General features: G+C 50.1%; 6 protein-coding genes across 6 annotated transcripts; 3 read left to right on the forward strand and 3 right to left on the reverse strand.

Moving 5' to 3' along the window:
- Positions 1 to 733: 733 nt before the first annotated feature.
- Positions 734 to 2,100, reverse strand: COCMIDRAFT_102571 (uncharacterized protein; the record flags this gene model as incomplete). The annotated part of the gene is made up of 6 exons (XM_007692506.1): positions 734 to 862; positions 932 to 1,179; positions 1,233 to 1,679; positions 1,734 to 1,793; positions 1,847 to 1,883; positions 1,936 to 2,100. The coding sequence occupies 6 exons, from the start codon at positions 2,098 to 2,100 to the stop codon at positions 734 to 736; spliced, it is 1,086 nt and encodes a 361-aa protein (XP_007690696.1).
- Positions 2,101 to 3,375: 1,275 nt separating this feature from the next.
- COCMIDRAFT_102621 (uncharacterized protein) lies at positions 3,376 to 4,992 on the forward strand (the record flags this gene model as incomplete). Its single annotated transcript, XM_007692507.1, has 2 exons — positions 3,376 to 4,332; positions 4,393 to 4,992. 2 exons carry the CDS (start codon positions 3,376 to 3,378, stop codon positions 4,990 to 4,992), a joined length of 1,557 nt encoding a protein of 518 aa, XP_007690697.1.
- Positions 4,993 to 5,624: 632 nt separating this feature from the next.
- On the reverse strand, positions 5,625 to 5,963 carry COCMIDRAFT_7675 (uncharacterized protein; the record flags this gene model as incomplete). The annotated part of the gene is made up of 1 exon (XM_007692488.1): positions 5,625 to 5,963. The coding sequence occupies one exon, from the start codon at positions 5,961 to 5,963 to the stop codon at positions 5,625 to 5,627; it is 339 nt and encodes a 112-aa protein (XP_007690678.1).
- A 245-nt stretch (positions 5,964 to 6,208) lies between these two features.
- On the forward strand, positions 6,209 to 7,012 carry COCMIDRAFT_102574 (uncharacterized protein; the record flags this gene model as incomplete). The annotated part of the gene is made up of 1 exon (XM_007692508.1): positions 6,209 to 7,012. The coding sequence occupies one exon, from the start codon at positions 6,209 to 6,211 to the stop codon at positions 7,010 to 7,012; it is 804 nt and encodes a 267-aa protein (XP_007690698.1).
- A 1,223-nt stretch (positions 7,013 to 8,235) lies between these two features.
- On the reverse strand, positions 8,236 to 9,760 carry COCMIDRAFT_102625 (glycoside hydrolase family 39 protein; the record flags this gene model as incomplete). The annotated part of the gene is made up of 3 exons (XM_007692509.1): positions 8,236 to 8,304; positions 8,397 to 9,113; positions 9,167 to 9,760. The coding sequence occupies 3 exons, from the start codon at positions 9,758 to 9,760 to the stop codon at positions 8,236 to 8,238; spliced, it is 1,380 nt and encodes a 459-aa protein (XP_007690699.1).
- Positions 9,761 to 10,780: 1,020 nt separating this feature from the next.
- On the forward strand, positions 10,781 to 12,869 carry COCMIDRAFT_7678 (glycoside hydrolase family 31 protein; the record flags this gene model as incomplete). Its single annotated transcript, XM_007692489.1, has 3 exons — positions 10,781 to 11,602; positions 11,656 to 12,268; positions 12,319 to 12,869. The coding sequence occupies 3 exons, from the start codon at positions 10,781 to 10,783 to the stop codon at positions 12,867 to 12,869; spliced, it is 1,986 nt and encodes a 661-aa protein (XP_007690679.1).
- Positions 12,870 to 13,127: the final 258 nt, after the last annotated feature.

The following is a 13,127-nucleotide window of genomic DNA, read 5'->3' on the forward strand; positions in this document are numbered from 1 at the left end:
CTTATATATATTTAAAAGATTATTAAGCTATAAGGTAGTAATAAGTATATAGAGGGAAGAGACAAGCCTTGGCTAAGGCGGCCGTACTTTGGCTAGATTATTCTTGGCAGACAGAACTTTTGAAAGGCACCTCCGTATACGGAGATGAAGTACGAAATCTCATACAGACTGGATGATGCGGGAGAGAGCGACGAAGTAGCCAGTGTAGATGCGAGGGACCTTAGTGGCAAAGACTTTGTAGGACCTATTTTCGGTGTTTTTGCCATTGGGCACGAAAATATAGATGTAAAGTTTGAGCGGTTCGAGGTAGATACCGCGTGATGCTAGGATGCGAACGGATCACATGTTTGGCTTTGGGGCGATGGGAGAATACGAAATATGAGGATTGACTTGGTAGATGGAGATGTCGTGACTTGTGATCTTTGGGTATCGGGTATTATCTTCTATTCCATCTTAACGAGTGACGTCTGCCGTGGCCGAAGCTTGCACTTTTCTTCTCCTTTTTGTGCATGGATCATTCCCTCCAACGCTACAGAAAAACTCGAAACCCGATGTGTTGGGTATAAAACTTTTGAAGTCGTTATTTCACGAACCTGCCAAATATCATGTCTTCCCATAAACGGACGATGTGGGTATAATGCTGAGAAAGGCGATTGTAGAGGTTTGGATCTTAAGATGTGATGACCATAGTCTCACTTTGATATGCGCCGGGAATTTTGAGGCAGAGCTTTGTTCAATCCCGCGTAATGGTAAAGTCTTTGGACACCTGAATGGCATCAAACGGCATAGGATCTGCCGTGAGCTTCCTCTCTGAACTCGCATCGTCGCCGGTGACGGTGGCAGTTACGGTATCCTTGTCATGCTTCAAGTCATCAGCCTCTGTACTACTCTCATTTCGTATGCGGAGATACGCGAATGCGGTCCAACTTACCAACTCCATCCACTGTGTATAGTGGCCCGGTCGCTGTTGTTGCGACCCACTCAACCCTCCAGTAGCTGATCTCTTGGGCCCACTCTTGAGACCACTACTGCTCATCGAGGAGCCCTTGTAATGTGTGCGCCATCGCAGATAAAAGGGCCGTAGCATGGGAATATTGATACACAGACAAGCTAGCATCAACTCGACAGTACACAACATGAACGTAGTGCCGGAAGTTCCCGTGAGGTTACCGATGAGATCTGTAATCCGTCAGTACGCTGTACTGCTAGTGAAAAAGAGAATTTTGGCTTACCGATTGTGTAAATGAGCACAAAGCGAGCAATGCCGATGAATACGCAAGCCAGGCCCAGCCCAAAACAAGCCAATACAGCGAACTTCTCAGTCTTTCGCATCTGTAGCTGCCAAACAGCCCGGATTGGTAGAGCTACAATCATGAGATCCGTTACCATGTTTGTTATAATCAAAAACTTGAGCAAAAGCATCTGGTCCAAACAGTGTCCGACCCGTTCTACAGTCCATTGCTGGGAGATGGGATCGCATAGAAATATGAAGACGAAGTTGAAGATGATGGCCCAGGCTACTACGATAGCGCCGACGATGTATACCGCAATGCGAAGTTGGAGCGCAAACACGCGGTGGTAGAGAGCAAGTTGAGAGAGCTTGAGAGCGGCCAAGCACCAAATGTATATCAAGGTGTAGGCGAAGGTCAACTGCATGATATGTGGAAGATTGTTCATAACTGGATTCCAGGATTAGCCAATGCATCGAAATGCTCGTATCGCATTCAACTCACGCTTGGGAAACATTTCTGCGTTGTTTTTGTCAAAATCATAGCCCACACCACTGGTAAAGACTAGGTAGTATGTTAGCCATACTGTCGATGCTTGTTGAATAAGAATTTCTCACCTTCAGCATTGAGACCGATTGTGCTTGTGGTTAGAACCTTAAATAAAGTCAGCCGAGGCTCTAATGGTCATTACAGACTTGCGGCATACCATCGCGATACCTGCAAAGATGTCATCCAGTGACAATCCGGGTCCTTTCACACGCCCATAGATGCGGAAAGCAACTGTTGACGCAGCGAGCAACCACAAAAACGACATTGCTATCATTGAGTCACGGCCGCTCCTCGCCATCGGTATTTCGATCACCTCTGTCATCTTGTCTTGTGGCCGTGACGCACAGATCTGATAGAGTCGTGTCACAAGTAAGCAGCAATACTAAACAAGACACTGTATAAATGGAGTGGAGCCCGTGATAGTGGGCTGAACGGACAAAAGGGCGGCGAACAAAAGGAACAACATGTTGGGGGCACTGGGATAGTGTTAAAAACTTGATCCATGCTGTCGCCTCCTGTCGTTGCTTGAAGGATTCGGAACATAACAACACGGACCGGCTAGGCGAAGGAAGCAACGGGCCGATAGCGTTCCGTCAAAGTAAATAGTGGGTATGTTGCGTATAATCCTTGCCACTAATGTCGACAGGAGAACGGGATGATTGCTGTTCAGGTGCTTTCGGGTTGTCCGCAACGGAACAAGCGCAATCGCGTCCAGCGAATGCATTGGCGATCTCAGTGCAAGCGAAGTAGAGCCGCCCATCTCGGTTTGTCCCACATTGTCAGAATACGAGGCCAAGCCGCTGTCAGTGACTCGATGTAGACAAGACGAGGCTGCTCGCAACGCTGAAACCATCTAGGTCAGGCGCGAATCCACAGTGCCAAGATGGCATATCGCGCGCCTTAACTCTATCCCACGCAACCCGTAGCGCCTGCGCTTGGGGGAAATAAAATCAACCCAGCTCCATTCTACTGGGCGTCGGCAGTCAGCTCCCGCCCTGTTTTGGAGGCAGGGGGGTCCAAAGGAGTAGTTAACCCCAAATTCAAGATGCTTACTTTGCATCTTCTCCTCTCTCTCTCTCTCTCTCTCTCTCTCTCGCCAGGTCCATGGTCTGCAAGATTTCTCGGGATGTGGTCGGCGAGACAATTCTTCAGCTCCATCCAAGAACGTGTGGGACGAGGGGGGACTCGATGGAGCTGTCCAGGGAATCCCCAAGACCATTGACTCGAGCCTCGTATTTGGGTAGCTCTGCCGCGGGCGGAAGTGGGTGCAGCCCCACCCGCATAGTGCAACGCTCTCCCATGTGGCACGGCAAGGAACTTGGGGCACCAATGACGCGAAGGCCAATTGTGCAATTAGTGGAGCTTACTAAAGTGCAAAATATTTGAATAATGTGCGCTACTCCTCTTATTGCCAAGGGTTGATTGGTAAAAAAGAGCCACCGACGCCGAAAAGGAGGGGATCGGCTCTGATGTGGCATATGTAAGTGTCAGTCAGGAGCATTCATAATATTAGGAGTCGACCTCGTCAGAACGTCGTCCTGCATCTGCTCCCGTTACTGTGCAGGCTGGGCGCTGTCAAGTCACCGAAAACATCACCATGGACCAGCAATCCGGCGTGGTCCAAGGCCAGACATCAATCTTTTCTTTTGCGAGTGTGATGTGGTTGGTTGTAGCCTGGATCGGCTATCGAATCGCAATCGCGCTTTACAACATCTCGCCTCTTCACCCCCTATCTCGATTCCCAGGCCCAAAGATTGCTGCTGCATCCTACCTCTACGAAGCCTACTACGACTGGTGGCTTGTCGGGCGCTATGGCAAAGTCATCTCGCGTATGCACGAGAAGTACGGCCCAATTGTACGCATCAACCCCGACGAACTACACTGCTCCGACCCCGCCTTTACCGACGAGATCTACGCTGGACCGGGACATGTTCGTGACAAATGGCAGCACCAACTGAACACTGGTGGGGCTGGGCCAGTCTCGGTGACTGGATTCTCTACGGTTAACCACGATCTGCATCGTGCGCGAAGGGCGCCGCTGAACAAGTTCTTCTCGCGTCAGCAGATGCTGAAGTTAGAAGGCGAGGTGCACGAATTCGCATCCATGGTCGCAAAGAAGATGCTCCGGTCAGCCGGCAAGGGTGCATTTGATGTCAAGGAAGCGTTCAACTGCTACACAGCCGATGTCATCTCTCAGTATGCTTTTGGTGAGCCCATGGGGTTTGTGGCGCAAGAAGGTTGGGAGCCCAACTTCGCTACATGGGTCAAGTCATTCTTCAAGAGCGCTTACATGATGCGCCACAATGCCTTGGGCCGCAAGATGGCCCAAGTCCTTCCCTTCATGGCTGATTATCTAGGCGAAGATATCAAGGCAGTCATGAAGGTCATGAATGTGACAATTCCCCAGTACATCGCGCAGGCGCTGAAAAATCCCGATAACGGACGTGTTTTTGCCGAAGTCATGGGTAAAGATAAGTCAATGTCGGAAGAAGAGAAATACAGGTACAACGGCGAGGGCTTCAATTTCCTGCTTGCAGGTACTGAAACCACTGGTGTAAGTTGAATTAGGTTTGAGGAGCTGATCACAAACGCAGCAGTACTAACCTCGTTCTAGGCCATTCTCACCGTCTTCACCTACTGGGCCCTCGCCAAGCCAGAGATCAACCAAAGGTTGGCATCTGACCTTGCACAAGCCGGTATTAGCACACAAAATCTGAAATGGGTTGAGCTTGAAAAGGTTCCTTATTTCTGGGCCGTGTTGCAGGAGTGTCTGCGCATGATGCCTGGAGTATCGCATCGATCGGCCAGAATTGCGCGCGAAGAGGACTTGCACTATATTTCGGCAGACGGCAAGACGGACTTTGTCATTCCACGAGGCACACCCATCGGCATGACGTCCATGATCAACCACTGGAACACTGAGCTTTTCCCCGATCCAGACGAATTCCTTCCTGAACGTTGGCTACTGGAGGATGGTACGCAGAACTATTCGCTGCAAAAGAAGCTGATTGCGTTTGGAAAAGGCAGTCGCGCCTGCATTGGCGAACAACTGGCATACTGTGAGCTTTACATCATGTGCGCATACATGGTGTTAGATGTTCATCCCAGGGCCAAACTGGTTGATACAGTCAAGGATGACATTTCGTATGACCACGACTTAATCGTGGCACAGACGACGAAAGGGTCAATTTCTGTTCGCATCGCCGTAGAGTAGGGAAATGCTTTAGGTTGTGCCGGCGCAGAGGAGCCTGACGTTACTGTACTACTGGATATGTTCAGAGATTGAATAAGGAACATGTGGTTCTTGTACAGACGGCGAGTCGAAGACGTGGTTGTAGAAGAGTGGACGGTGTGCTGGAATTCAAGAGCAGTTTGTATAGTGGGGTGAGTGAAGGAGGCAGGAGCGACTAATGTAGTGGTTGGCGCTTTTCCTGTAGGCTTCTTGGCAAGGGAGACACGGCAGTGTTGGATGCGAAGATAAGGAGTGACCCTTGACGCCACAAAGCATAAGATGCAGTGTTGTGCAAGTTTTTTGTAGTGATCGACTAGCGAACGTTGTGAACAAGGTTCTGACTTGTGTAACATTATGCCACCAGTGGCGCGTAGACCAAGATGATTCCTTCTTTTTATGCAATCATTGGCAGAGGTTCAGGCGTTGCAAAACAGTGTGGTTGGTATGCAATGATTCCGTATGCAGCGGTCATATCCTCAGAATGTAAGTAAGGAGAGCAAAATCGCACAGGCTGCGATCACGTGACCGTGGATCAGAGTACCCGGTCACGTGAGTTACACGAAATCAAAGGTCTTGGACGGCCGTACCCGACTATTCGCTAAGCCATGTGCTCTCTACAGGTACTTGAGTGTAGCAAGCTTTTCCTTAGCTTTTTGTGTATGCTTCATTGTAACGTGCCGTTGAGCTTGTTGAGCAATTGGCGTCTTTGGTGTAGGAGCAGTTGCAATAAGCTGCCACATGGCGCGCGGAGAAGCCGTTGGCACCGTCTGAACTTGTCGTGGTCCAGACGCAGACAGATGGATGGTCATGGCAATGGGAAACATGTTCCGTGACGCGGCATGCGCGTTTGGCGTCTTGGGCATCCAGCTTGGATCGGCAGATGGAGCAGAGGGGTTGTTGTGTGATGCTGGCTGGGGTAGGTCCAGCCGTCTTTTGACATTGGCCGTCCCCATGACATGGATTTGAGGCATTTAAGTACAGACATGCGCATACGCAGTACGGTACATACATGGCAAGGAGCCATGGTCGACGTCGATGAAAAGGCGTCGGCTGCACAGCCCCCCTCTTGGCATGTCGATTCCAGACGCTTCTTGCCGCTAACCTGGCCATGGGCCGACCCTTCAAATGTCTGGCCACCGTCTCTCTCTGCACCTGCGAAATCCCATCTTCTGGCGCCAGAGGACCTGGCCCGGCCCCAATGGTTCAAGATGTCTTCGCGCTTCACAGCATCGTCGCCGACGATGAGCTGACATTTCCCTTTTCTCTCAACGACTACCAGCGCTATCTCTTTGGCGACGACCGATTGGCCCATCGCCTCGGCACGGACCTCGCCAAGGCCTATATTCCCACCCTCCCCAGTCCCATACACGACTTCGCCGTTGCCGTCTTATCCGACCACGTTCCCACGCCCACCCACAGCCTGCGCCACCATTTTGTTGCTTACCTCAATCGCCATCTGGTAGCCAACAATGCCACTCCTGCTCTCAAGCTCGACCTTCACCATGCCGCCGCTTCGGCAAAACTAGCTCGCGTCGGTCCGCCCGCCAGCACCATCTACCATATCGACACCAAACGTCTCCAGAACCGCACCTTGATTGTCCTTGCCGACATTCGAACAGGCCAAGATCGAGAGGATGAAATAAGGCGCTCGTTTGCCGTCCAAGGCATCACCACTGTATTTGCCTATCTCGCAGCCCTCGGTCGTTCTGCCACCACCGTCGCCCTCTCCAACCTCCTCTCGTCTGTCATCAGCCCCTCTATGAAAGACATCGAGGCCATTACCCAAGGACCCCACTTTGTCATGAATGAATGCTTTGTCAAATTCATATTAGAGAGGGACAATGTCGACTTTTGCCAGTTCATCAGACGACAAGATGACCATTTCGTAAGGCTATTGTTGGACCACGCCATCTACAGCAATTACTATCATGACCAAGAGCACACGGACAATATCCGATTTCTGCTCTGGGAGGTCCAGGCACGCGAAAGCATATATAAATAACCCAAGCCCTATAGTCAAGTATTCGCTATAACAAACAAATTAGAACCTATGATAAACTGTGCATCCCACTTTGTTCTCGCCTTGGTCGAGACTAAGATTGGGAAATATCATACTCGAACCCCATGCATCATACTCCATGTGTCCTCTCAAAGAATGAACAAAATAGCTGCAATTGATTTCTTCCCAAAACATCATTCCCGCCTTTTCGTGGGGGGGGGGGGTTAACAGGATTGCATCAATTGCTACTCAAGCTATCTACAGTAGCGAAGATGTGTAAGAGTTTGTCAGGACTTCACAGTAGTCATATGCAAGGGGAAACCATAAAGAATAGCTTCTTCAGCACCAAAACTTGAAAAAGCAGCTCCCAACTGCACAACTTATCTCCACATCTACGATAGTGTGCATCTAGGTTGGATACATGCACATTATCCAAACTTCATGAACCCAATTGATTGATCAACTTCAACATCCACCGACCTATGCACTGCCGCAACTATCCAGGAAGGTAACTTTAAGCTCCACATTATCGTAACTATTGCGCTTCGTAATCACCTATCTACCGCAACCGCCAACAGTGCCACAAGTGCGGTCGATATTAAAGTTGCAGCGAGTAATAACCTCGATGCTGATCAGCCACTACTATCAAATACAACTAATCCCCGGATATCTCTCCTTCCTTTACTATTCCTTTAAAAAATTATTTCAAACAGTAAGCCTAGTGAGGGGATTGCGTTTCAGGAGGACATACCCTTTAGCCCGCTAGGGTCCATGGCCCGTAGACGCGCAAACCCCGCTTTATAAGCTCCCGGGCCGCTACTAGCTCTACAGATAGTGCATCCCGAGCCAGAGAAGCGCTGACGATGACGCCGTCGAATTAGTAGAAAAGCCACATAGTTTGCGTTTAAAGTTGTTTATCGGTTCGGTCGATATGGCTGCTGGGAAGTTGATGACGTGGTTTATATGGAATTTTGAATTCTGACAGTCCGTGATATGTTATTTATATCTCTCCCCACTGGTAACTTATACAGCTCTTAAATATGTTCTATATGGGTATAATTAATGTGTAGACTAAATGTAAAACACTGCTGTAGAGTTTTATATATGAACAGGGAGATGAAAGATTGATTACAGAGACTGCATTTACATACATAACCCTAGAATGCGGTCATTTTACGACTATCCAGGCATGGAAATCAAAAACAAGGCGTGTGGTGACAGTTCAACTACGTCGCACCAGAAATCTCATACGCATACGCGGTCGCATTAGTCGCCGGATCAACCGAGATAGTAATCTGTTCCGATGAAGCATTAGCAATCTTCACACACAAGTTCTTACCAGGAAGGGGAAATAAAAGAAGCAGAAGAAAGATGTGATATCACTCACCACCCCGCTACTAATGTTCACTGTACTCGTACCCAACGCCACGGGTGCCTCAATCTCGCCCCCAGGCCCCGCCCAGTCAAACCGATATGTAGCAACACTAACCGACGCTCCCTCCAATCCACTAATCTGAATATCGTACTGACCCTCCACAATGCGCGTCCCCGCGATAACCTTGACAAGCCCGTCGGCAGATCTAGTCGCGAACACATCAAACTGACTATCAGCCGCCGCCGTGGTTGCAAGTCTCTCTCCCGTCATCCCGGCGTAGTACTTGTACAGCTGCCACTCCCCATTCGGACGATACACAGCGCTGCTCGTGTTGAAGACGAGATTGGCGAGCGAATCGTGAAGGCCCGTTCCAGAGCCCCAGTTTGCGCGCAGGCCACGCAGGTTGTGCCGCTCGAGCTGGGCAATATAGTACACGGAGCAGCCCGGGGTTTGCTCTTCTTTTGCTGCGTACTCGTTGATGTCGATGGGGCGTTCAGGCAGGTTTTGCGAGGAGCGGAGCGTGGCGAAGTCGGGGATTGTGGCGTCGGGTTGGCGGCTCCCGGTGCCGATTTGGTGCCAGGAGTAGATGTCTGGGGTGGCGTTTTTGCTGGCTATGGTGCTCAGCCAGGTTTGCCAGTTTTCCGAGTTGGTGCGAGGGGAACTGGCCATGGAAGGGCCGCTGAGCGTAGTTGAAGCAAGGTTTTTTCTGAGTCGGGGAGAGTTGGTTAGCTAATGGTATAGGGAGAAACTAGAAAGTGACATGTGTGTGTGTGTGTGGAAACTTGCCTGAAGAAGTTGTGGGCGTGGACGTAGTATTCAAGGTATTGGGACCAAGTACGGCCCCAAAATATATCAATATCAGGCTCATTCCAGAGGTCGAGAATAAGGCCGTCGAGCATGTTGTTAGCCTTGATGTCTTTGACGAGCTGGGTCAAGAAAGCGTCGGTTTCAGTCCAGTTGCCATTGTCGCCAGGGAAGAGAGGGATGCTACTGCCATCTGCTCCCCATAGGTCATGGACGAGGACTATAAACTCGCCGTTGTATTTCCGAGTGGTACGGTAGTTGGAAAGGGTAGACTCGAATCGCGGAAGGTAGCTGTCGTAACCATCGACCCAGCCACGGGACGAAGTTTGAGCACCGCCAGCTCGGCTGGAACCGAATTTGACGTCCGTAATGTAATTCGCGGGAATCGAAGTGTCTGCCTCTGTCCCGTTGTCGGGAAATCCGTAGATCCACCCAGAAGCAAGGAATTTTGCCTGGCCGGAAGTCTTGGAAAGGTCGACGGTTGCAACGCCCTTAGCTACTCTTCGGATGTTGGCTGCTTCGAGGAACGTAAGGCTCGAAAGCAGAATACTGGCAACTGCAGATGACCTCATCTTCTCTCGAGAATATACTGGTCACAGGCCTGATGGCAAGCCCGAATGAATGGTACATCAATCTCTTCTTATGTGTGCACGTCTTTGGCAAGCTCTTAGTAGCATTTAAATTAATTCGGCAATTCTTTTCCAGCGACATATTTTCAAAAACTTATTTGATCTTCTATGAAAAAACAGTATTGTCGCTGCAGGCGTCATGCGGGGTTACAGTAGCGCGGAATTAAATTAATTGTTCCTAAGTAGCAAGCCTGGGTGAATCTAGTAGAACTCCCGGTGGAGATGGGATGCCTACAACCCCGCATAGCCCATGTCGAAGTAAAATGCCTCCGGTGGGGTACAGTAGGTTCAGCAACGTACATTTGCTTGGATCAGTAGTTCTGTTGTGTGGAACACCAACCGTTGTAAATAACTGGAGTTTTCCGTTTCTGGAGTCATTTGAGGTCACACCCCTTTGACATTTCAAGCTTTACAATAGTCCCAAGCTGTAAATGCGTATTTGGCGAATATTCGGAATAGAAACAGATTGAAAATATTCCAAGATGAAAGCTAATTGAAACACAAATTAATTATAGTGTGTTAAAGATTGTTTGGATAATCGTTTGTGCATCTTCAACAACGAAGAACAAGATAGAACAGTTGCACTCATTGTGAATTTTCCGTTGGAGTAAATGTCAATCTTATGCCATGTACCGCAGTAGATTTCCAATCCTCCGGTGGAGAGACTACCCTAGCCCACTTTTCGAGCGCGCCTTCCCCTCACGCTCCGGTGGAGGCGCGTGGAGACGAACTCTTCTCTCCGAATAACACGGGGAAACTGTACTGTTTTTACACGTATCGTTACACAAGCCCGGTGGACCTCGTTGATCCACATTGATCATGTTCCTTTGTCACCCTCTTGCGGCCGCAGCGCTCTGGCTTGCCTGCAAAGCTGTGCGCACACCTGATGCGTGGCTTCACTCGAACCGCTTTGCGACAGATATTTCTAATTGAACCACGGATACGCTTCTCTTAAGCTGAACAATGTTTCTCCACGAACACGGTCGTCTCGTGTTCGCGTACGACGCAGAACGGCTATGGATCGAACCGTGGGGCCAAAACTCTCTCCGCGTTCGTGCCACCAAAGCCAGTAGCATGCCTACCGAAGACTGGGCGCTGCTTCAGGCCAAGCCCACCAAATCAGATGTCACCATCACAGATGAATGCGCTACCCTGGTGAACGGCCGTATCAGCGCTACAGTGACGCAGCGGGGTAAAGTGACTGTCCGTGATGACAGTGGAAAAGTCCTGCTCGAAGAGTTTGCTCGGAACCGGCGAGAGCCTACAGATCCGAAATGTAGCGCTCTCGAGATTGAAGCGCGCGAGTTCAAACCAATAATTGGTGGTGACTATCATCTCACGGCCAGGTTCGAGAGCCTTGATCCAAAGGAGAAGATCTTCGGCATGGGACAGTACCAACAGCCCTACCTAGATATCAAAGGAACTCAGATCGAACTCGCGCACCGCAACTCTCAGGCCAGCGTACCATTTGCGCTGTCTTCCCGTGGCTATGGCTTTCTGTGGAACAATCCGTCCGTTGGAACTGCCATCTTTGGCAAAAACATCATGAGCTTCGAGGCTCGATCAACAACGGTCTTAGACTACTGGGTCGTGGCAGGAGAGACGCCAGCGCAGATTATTGAGGCATACGCCGAGGCCACTGGCAAGGTACCTATGATGCCAGAATATGGCCTCGGCTTCTGGCAATGCAAGTTGCGTTACCAGACCCAGGATGAGCTTCTCAATGTTGCACGAGAGTACAAACGACTTCAACTGCCGATTGATTTGATCGTCATCGACTTCTTCGTAAGTTGCAGTAGACTAAAACCCCGTTCAGAACGCGTATTGAATCAGTCCAGCACTGGCCGAAACAAGGTGATTGGCGCTTTGATGAGACGTATTGGCCAGATCCAAACGCTATGGTCAAGGAATTGCAAGATATGGGCATTGAGCTCATGGTCTCCATCTGGCCAACAGTCGATCGCAAGTCCGAGAACTATGCCGAGATGTTAGAGAAGGGTTTGCTCATTCGTACAGAGCGTGGCGAGCGCATCGCTATGTCATTCCAGGGCGTCACTGTACATTTCGATCCAACCAATCCAGCATCTCGAAAGTATGTGTGGGGTAAGGTGAAGCAAAACTACTATTCAAAGGGCATCAAGGTTTTCTGGTTGGACGAAGCCGAACCCGAGTACACGGTGTACGACTTCGAAAACTACAGGTATCATCTTGGATCCAACCTGGCCGTCGGCAACATCTTTCCACGAGAATACTCGCGTGCCTTTTACGAGGGCATGGTAGCTGAGGGTCAGACTGGAGTTGTCAATCTTGTTCGTTGTGCTTGGGCAGGCAGTCAAAAGTACGGTGCCCTTGTATGGAGTGGCGACATTGCTTCCTCGTGGAGCAGCTTCCGAGACCAACTGGCGGCAGGGTTATCCATGGGCATCGCCGGTATTCCCTGGTGGACAACAGGTAACCTCCTTTCAATCCTGGTTGAATTGAAGGCTTACTTTGAATAACAGATATTGGTGGTTTCCACGGGGGCGATCCCAATGACCCTAAGTTCCGGGAGTTATTCGTGCGATGGTTCCAGTGGGGAGCATTTTGCCCTGTTATGAGACTTCATGGAGATCGCGAGCCAAGGCAGGCAAAGGTCGGTAATACTGGAGGAGCATCATGTCGTAGTGGTGCAGCCAACGAAGTGTGGTCATACGGGTCGGAGGTGTTTGAGATCTGCAAAAGGTACATGCAGCTTCGCGAAGAGCTTCGACCTTACACGCGAAATCTCATGAAGGAAGCTCACGAGCATGGCACCCCGGTCATGAGGACGCTCTTCTTCGAGTTTCCCGATGATGCCATTTGTTGGGAAGTCGACGAACAGTACATGTATGGTGACAAGTACCTCTGCTGCCCGGTTTTTTCGGAGGGTCAGACGCAGACGGCGGTGTATCTGCCAAAGCTGACTGATGGTAAGAAGTGGCAGAGGCTATGGAGCGAAGATACTTACGAGGGTGGCATCCATATTACGGTCGCGTCTCCTTTGCAGGAAATGCCTGTGTTTATCAGGCCGTAGACAACAACGTGCAATTTCTAATACACAAGTCTAGCAGAGATCGATGCCTTGGACCAAGATGTTGTGCAATGATATGCCCGAATAGTATGTCTTCCCGCTTGTTCCCTGCTGGTACCTACGTACTAGTCTCAACACGACAGTCTAGTCAGCTGTCCAGACAACCCCGCACTGTCTTCCTGGCTCCCTTGACATCAGAAATCCCACCTATCACACTCGCCATAAGAGTTGTCGAGCAGCGCCATGACCGAGGTGTTAGTG

The sequence above is a fragment of the Bipolaris oryzae genome, assembly GCF_000523455.1.
Source record: "Bipolaris oryzae ATCC 44560 unplaced genomic scaffold scaffold_131, whole genome shotgun sequence".
NCBI classification, from domain to species: Eukaryota; Fungi; Ascomycota; class Dothideomycetes; order Pleosporales; family Pleosporaceae; genus Bipolaris; species Bipolaris oryzae.